The 7512-nt window shown below is 52.4% G+C and overlaps 1 protein-coding gene across 1 annotated transcript; it reads left to right on the top strand.

Moving 5' to 3' along the window:
- Nucleotides 1–4797: 4797 nt before the first annotated feature.
- On the top strand, nt 4798–7375 carry LOC136452466 (SUN domain-containing protein 5-like). The gene is made up of 4 exons (XM_066453084.1): nt 4798–5249; nt 5400–6685; nt 6762–6847; nt 6931–7375. Exons 1-4 carry the CDS (start codon nt 5066–5068, stop codon nt 7181–7183), a joined length of 1809 nt encoding a protein of 602 aa, XP_066309181.1. The 5' UTR covers nt 4798–5065; the 3' UTR covers nt 7184–7375.
- The last annotated feature ends 137 nt before the right edge of the window (nt 7376–7512 follow it).

Here is a 7512-nt window from a genome sequence, read left to right as displayed (position 1 = left end):
TCACATCAAGAACAGCGTCGGGCGTACCGATGTTGTTCTGCCTAACCCCCGTACGAACACTGATGGACGTGTTAGTTCACCACGATGTTTACCAGGACGGAGTGGAGCGCCATGATTGACATATGACGCATGCGCATGGTGCTAGTGACGAACAGGACCGCGGCGCGAAGCCGTCTCTATTGACATCTACAGGGTCGGCGGGACCCGCATGAAGGAGAAGAAAGACCCGGCGATCCTAAAGGCCTTCGTCTCTCTCTCGTTCTTCTTTTTTCTCCACTGTAACCCATGCTTTCCCTTGGCCTATAAAAGGGAAAGCAGGGCGTCCCATAAGAGGCATAGCAACACATCACATTGATTCAGGCTAGATCTGATCGAACCATCACGAACCCATCGAACCCCGAACACATGGCTGAGTAGCAACCGAGCTCTCTTAGCACTCGTTCACTCCTTTCACCAGAGACTTGGGATCTGTCTCTCTCTCGCCTGTTTGTAACCCGTACTACAAACTTTCAGCGCTAGTAACACGAGCAACAGCAACGAACTGGACGTAGGGACATTCTGTCCGAACCAGTATAAACATCGTGTCCTCTAAACACACCATCCACGCCAGACGCGTAATATTAGAAATTTATTTGTCGATGGCAACTCGAAACACCGATAGATGTACTACTAGTAGGAATTTTATAAAAGTTTTACAAAAGAAACAATTCAATTTCATTTCACATGAAATCGGAGGTTTCACATGAAAAATACTGAGCTCATAAGTCGGAACAGGGCCTGGATTCGTCCCAAAACCAGAAAAGCTTTCACAAGACGAGGCAGGATCGATTTGGAGGCTAGCTAGCATGCATGCATGAGCAGCTGACAACTGATGGGATTTATCGCGTACGTTACGTAAGGAACTCATAGTGGACTGCAGACAAGTGCCTCGTTCCTGTTAGACATACCGTTGACTGTTTTACCGGTTTGAAAAAAATACTATTTGTTAGATAAAAAAGACGGCTCAAAGCGAACGGGACGAAATTCGATACTGGCAGTGCTGTCATCACCGATGTTTCACACACACCCTAGTGTGGAATACAGCTGCCATCAACTAGGCACCGATCGACCCAGGTACCGAACGTCTGCGTACACTTGCTGTACAGTACATCTCTCCGTTGTGGACTCTCGCGAAACACTGAGCCAGGGAGCCTCGGTGCCCCATGAGTCGACAAGCCTCGTGCGGTCGTGCCCTCATGCCACGTCGGGCGTACGTACGTGCCAGTGCCAGCCAAAGGATGTACAGTACTGGGTGCCTTGTAAAGTTCACGAAACGTATGCAATCGCCGAGCGAGCTTTATACTGTCTATAATAAAGGTCATCCATACATGATACATCATACGTGTCCACAAATCTCCGGCTCTCTCCCTCATCTTTCCCTTGGTTTGCCGAGGCAGCCTCCGCTTTTTTCTCTTTTCTTCTTTCCGTCGGTCCACACCCTTTGCTTCCCAAGCTATCTTTTTTCCTTTAACTCACTAACTTAATCTTTCACATCTCCCACAATCATCACAACTAAAAAAAGACTAAAGAGGAGACACTATTTTGGTGCGACAAAAACTTCGTCTCACCTCGGCGGTCTACCCCTTGCGATCCCCGCCCACTTTCACCGCGCTTCACCCGCGCGATAGAAAAGGAAGCCGCCATCAGCTCGCCTCCACGATCTTCAGTCAGGCCATTAATCACAACTAAAAAGACTAAAGAGGAGACACCATTTTGGTGCGACAAAAACTTCGCCTCACCTCGGCGGTCTACCCCTTGCAATCCTCGCCCGCTTTCACCGCGCTTCACCCGCGCGATAGAAAAGGAAGCCGCCATCAGCTCGCCTCCACGATAGTCAGTCAGGCCATTAAAAAAAAGTTAAGTCACGATCACCACGACACCTTGCCCTTCCAGGTCATGCCCTTCCAAGGAAAGTCACGATCACCACGACGCCGTGCCCCGTCGTCTCGACGCCGCCGCCGCTCAGGTCTCCACTGCCGCTGCTTTGCGCCGCCGCCGACACACGCCAGGCACGTGGAATCAGGACGCCGCTCTGACGTTCGTTGCAACAGATCCCCGATCTCGCCACCTGCAGTCCGCGGACCCTGCAACAGATCGACGATCCTCGCCGCCTCTACTTCCTCCTCGCCGCGCCGCCTGTCCAGGTTTTCCCTCCCTCCCTCCCTACCGTCCATAATCCTCAAGGGCCTACTGTTCATGATCCGACATGCGCAGGGGAGTGTGGCCAGCACGCATGATGGCCTGCGTACTTGGTCTGATCGAATGATGGAATTAGTAGGGTTTCTCTTTCTCTTGTCCTTGGCTCCTTGCTCTGCGATCGTAGCGTGACCAACTTGTGGTGACCCTCGCGTGAGAAGATCGATCGAATTCCTCTTGTATGAAATTGTATGAAAAAGTTGACTGAAATTTGTATGAAAAAAAGACACTGAAAAACTGTACCAAGCCAATTGTATGAATACATGCAGTTAACTGAAAGTTATAAGAGAAAAGACACTCTGTACCAAACCAATTGACTGAAACATGCAGTTAAATACTTGGCTCCTTGCTCTGCGATCGTAGCGTGACCAACTTGTGGTGACCCTCGCGTGAGAAGATCGATCGAATTCCTCTTGTATGAAATTGTATGAAAACAGTTGACTGAAACTTGTATGAAAAAAGACACTGAAAAACTGTACCAAGCCAATTGTATGAATACATGCAGTTAACTGAAAGTTGTAAGAGAAAAGACACACTGTACCAAACCAATTGACTGAAACATGCAGTTAACTGAAACTTGTATCATGTGACTGAACTTAATCCGACAAAAGAGCAGGACTCTACTGCAGCAAACTGAAAGAGTACCATTAACAAATGACTGTAGCAACTCTATTGCAGTTTACTTAAAAAATGTACTATAGGAAGTCCGAAAACACAGAAGAGTGGAAAACAGACTGGAAATATAACTGAAAAGAAGACTAAATAACAGACTAAAACAAGTACTATTGGTTGTCCGACAACATACTGGAGTAGACGGAATAACCATACCTGAAGCTTGCACACCATCGGCTTCAGGTTCAGTAAACTGCACTCCATCTGCATCACCTCTATTTGTTGATGCAGAGTGCACACCATCGGCTTCAGGTTCAGGTAACTGAACTTCATCAGTTATCCAAGAGCACTGTTTGCTTACACTTCATTATTGAAGGAGACTGGATATCCCTAATATAATGTATGTACATCACTTTGGAATGTGTTTTTCGAGGATTTACTCATGGCAGGGGTGACCTGCTGCTGCTCGAGCTTGTCGACACAGTGCTGCCAAAGTGTTTGTGCGTTTTGAGGGTTCATTCAGTTGTTCTCTTATGTAACTCCACCTACTAATGGCGCCTCACTCATCCAATGATTTGAATTATCTCAATGCCACTGACAATTAGAAATTTCTCAAATAACAAAAACTTAAGTTGTTCAGTTCATACATGACAACAGTGGGATCAATATGGAACTTTGCCAGGCAATCTCATATAAGTGACTGCACTATCCACAATATCCCAGTCAGTTCTCTATGTTAAAAAGGACCTTTTGGGTTTGTTTATTCATCTGTTGGGCTCTTAATTTCAGGATTTTAATGCCTTTTCTTATTCCTATATTGCTTCTCTTAATTTTTCCAGGCTCTTGAATTAGTGTAGCAGAGTGGTGGCAGATCCTGGGTATTCGGAACTGATGACATGCTGCCTGATCAGTGCCTGTATATCAGCACGACAATTGACTGTATATCAGCATGACAATTGTATGTATATCAGCACGACACGTACATGCAAACATCTGCTCTCAATAGAATTATCCTATTTTAATATTTGTTGTATGACATGGGATTTTACATATGAACGAATTTTGACATGAAGTATAACTATTATCGTGCGATCCTATTTTAATATTTGTTATCTTATCATGCGATCCGTGTGTTTTTAGTACAAAAGTTTAGCTTCCCCGGCACGAACCTAGTTATTACTAGAAGACAAACCGTATGTTTGGTCTTCGGGGGTGTTTGGTTCCCCCTACTAAAATTTAGTCCATGTCACATCGGTTGTTTGACACTAATTTGGAGTATTAAACGTAGACTAATTACAAAACTAACTGCATAGATTAAGACTAATTTACGAGATGAATCTATTAAGCCAAATTAGTCTTATATTTAGTCTTTCTAATTAATATCAAAATACCCGATGTGACATGTACTAAACTTTAGTCCTGGATCTAGCCGGAACTGCGCACACCATTGTAACGCAGGGAGATCGATCAAAGCCTACACACACACCCCTTTCTTTTTTTTTTCCTGCGGCACAAAAGCAGGCCGGTAAGCGGCGATCATTGTTCGGCAGAATCAGCCCAGCCAGCCAGAACGGGAAACCGCTCGTTCTGGCCCAACGAACAGATGGCCCGGTTTAAGTCCACTTTCTTGCTGCAGCTAAGCCCGCTACGTGCGAAGCCGCATTCCACTGGTCTCTTGGGCCTTGGCTAGTTCAGTAGTTCGTCCGGTGCATATCATGGCCCACCGGCCCGGCGCGCAAGTGGAAGCTTAAAGCCGTCGCATCGCACCACTCGGCTCGACCGCTCGACCGCCGCCTCCCACTCCACTCCGCCCCATCAGCGCCGGGGCGTTGCGTGGCGCGGCGCGCGCTCGGCTCGGCGCACATGCGCATGTCGACATGTCCTCCGCCGAACTTGGCGCTCCGTCACTTGCTTCTTCCTTCTCCGTCGTCTCGACCCGGCGCGCCCGCGTTTCCCCTCTCGTCTCCCCCCACCGCTGCGCGCGCGCGAGACTCTGCTGCGTCTGGATCAAACCGGGCATTCCATTCCTGTGGGCTTGCGCATTTGGCTGGGATTTCACGCGGGACCGATCAGCGCTCGCCGGTGTGCGCGTGCGCGTCTGGGGCCGGGGCGCACGGCCGGCGTCCTCCTCCTCCTTACGCGACGCCGACGCGATCGATCACGCGATTGGCTTTGGCATTGGGCACGCGCGCGCCGGAAATAGGAAGGCGGTGCATGCATGAGCAGGAAGAGGAGAGAAGGAGGCGGCGGCAAGGGGTCGGGGGCCGGCGCCGTCACCGATGCCGTGTCCATGGACGGCGGCCTCCGCGAGGTGTCTGTCTCTGTCGTCTTCTCCGTTTGGTGCCTCCTCTTCCTCCTGCGATCCCAGTTCCTCCACAGCCAGACCGACGACCCTTCATCAGGTTCATGCTATTCAAATCGTCATCTCCGGATGCTAGCTAGCGTGGTTGACCATGTTGATCCGTCCACCATCTCTCACGAGATTAAAGTTAAACTTATGATGTTACATTGCTCATCATGAATCCACCGATCGTGGTGAACGATGACCGCAGAGTTGTACGAGGACCACCACGGCAGGCGCGACAGCTACTGCAAGGTGAGGCCGTTGGAGGCCTACGTGCTGCCCTACCATAACGACTCCTCAACGACGTGCCAGTCCTACTCGCAGCCGCAGCCGCCCCAAGAAGCGCCGCCTTCGTCCGCGCCCGCGCCCCCAGGGCTGCCGCCTCAGTACAATGCCACCACGGGCGGCGGCAACGCGTCGTCGCCCGAGGCGGCCTTCGTTGGCCTCGACGAATTCCGCAGCCGCATCATGCAGGGCAAGGCGGAGAACAACACCGGCCGGCCCACGGACGGTGGTGCCGCGCACCGCCTGGAGCCCAACGGCGCCGAGTACAACTACGCCGCGGCGTCCAAGGGCGCCAAGGTGCTCGCGCACAACAAGGAGGCCAAGGGCGCCGCCAACATCCTCGGCGGCGACAAGGACAAGTACCTGCGCAACCCGTGCTCTGCCGACGACAAGTTCGTCGTCGTCGAGCTCTCGGAGGAGACGCTCGTCGACACCGTCGCGCTGGCCAACCTGGAGCACTACTCCTCCAACTTCAGGGACTTCGAGGTGTACGGCAGCATGAGCTACCCGACGGAGGCGTGGGAGCTGCTGGGACGGTTCACCGCCGAGAACGCCAAGCACGCGCAGCGCTTCGTGCTGCCGGACCCCAAGTGGACGCGCTACCTCCGCCTGCGCCTCGTCAGCCACTACGGCTCCGGATTCTACTGCATCCTCAGTTACCTCGAGATCTACGGCGTCGACGCCGTCGAGCGGATGCTGCAGGACTTCATCGCTGGCGCCGGCGCCGGTGCCGAGGCCGACGCATCCAGCAGGGACCGCGCCTCCATCGACTTGGCCAGCCGGGACGCCGACGGCAACGACACCACCGCTCAGCAGGCGCGCCAGGTCCACGCCAAGCTGGATGGCAACGGCGGCGCTGGGACTGGGAGGAACGACACCAGCAGCACCGCCGGCGACGCCAAGAACAACGGCTCCAGGAGCGGCGACGCGAAGCTGCCGCCGCAGGGAAAGGAGGCCAAGCCCCCGCCGGTGGCGGCGCCGGGGTCGTCGACGGGGCGGATCCACAGCGACGGCGTGCTAAAGATCCTGATGCAAAAGATGCGGTCGCTGGAGCTGAGCCTGTCGACGCTGGAGGAGTACACGAGGGAGCTGAACCAGCGGTACGGCGCCAAGCTGCCGGACCTGCAGAACGGGCTCTCGCAGACGGCCATGGCGCTGGAGAAGATGAAGGCCGACGTGCACGACCTCGTCGACTGGAAGGACAGCGTGGTATGAATGCCGCAGAACAGGGCTCTGAATGCAGTGAGTCTATTTGACTGCTAGTGACTCGGAGGAATTTGTTCAGGCCAAGGACGTGGATGAGCTCAAGGCCTGGAAATCGACCGTCTCCGGCAAGCTGGACGACCTGATCAAGGAGAACCAGGAGATGAGGCAAGTGCCATTTCCCCGCGGCGACCAGTGGATCTGTTCATCCGATCGCCAGGCACTGATTGGATTTGCTGTTGGATGTGCAGGTGGAGCGTCGAGGAGATGCGGGGCGTGCAGGAAACGCTGCAGAACAAGGAGCTGGCGGTGCTGTCCATCAGCCTCTTCTTCGCGTGCCTGGCGCTCTTCAAGCTGGCGTGCGACCGCATGCTCTGCCTCTTGGCCGGCAAGTGCAGCAGGGAGGAACCCGACGCGGAGGAGCACGCGAGGAGCAGCAGGGCGTGGATGCTCGTGCTCGCCAGCAGCAGCTTCACCACCCTCATCGTCCTGCTCTACAATTGAAACTTTACCACCTTCATCGTGCTGCTCTCTACAACTGAAACTGTCTAGAGTTTGGCTCGAAGCATGTTCTTGTCCGCGTAGCTCATTAGCTCCGCTAATTCTCTTCTCTCAAGTAGATGGGCCACTGGGTAGCGTATGTACTAACTATTTCGGAATAAAGCAGGAACTCAGAACACAGGTTCCTTGTTCATTGTAAAACAACCTCCAATATATGTGTTCTAAATAATACTCTTCTGAAAGCACAAAAGACACGATATCATTTCAACGATATCTTACGGTAGGACCAGTAATCGATAAAGGTTAAAATCACAAAGACAAGTTGACTACTT

The sequence above is a fragment of the Miscanthus floridulus genome, chromosome 5 (assembly GCF_019320115.1).
Source record: "Miscanthus floridulus cultivar M001 chromosome 5, ASM1932011v1, whole genome shotgun sequence".
Lineage (NCBI taxonomy): Eukaryota > Viridiplantae > Streptophyta > Magnoliopsida > Poales > Poaceae > Miscanthus > Miscanthus floridulus.
Note: the sequence above shows the minus strand (reverse complement) of the source record. Positions and strands in the feature narration are given on the sequence as shown.

Coding starts and splice junctions, on each gene's coding strand:
- LOC136452466 (XM_066453084.1), top strand. CDS start 5,066: ATGAGCAGGAAGAGGAGAGAAGGAGGCGGCGGCAAGGGGTCGGGGGCC. Junction 5,250..5,399: donor GACCGACGACCCTTCATCAG/GTTCATGCTATT, acceptor CGATGACCGCAG/AGTTGTACGAGGACCACCAC. Junction 6,686..6,761: donor TCGACTGGAAGGACAGCGTG/GTATGAATGCCG, acceptor GAATTTGTTCAG/GCCAAGGACGTGGATGAGCT.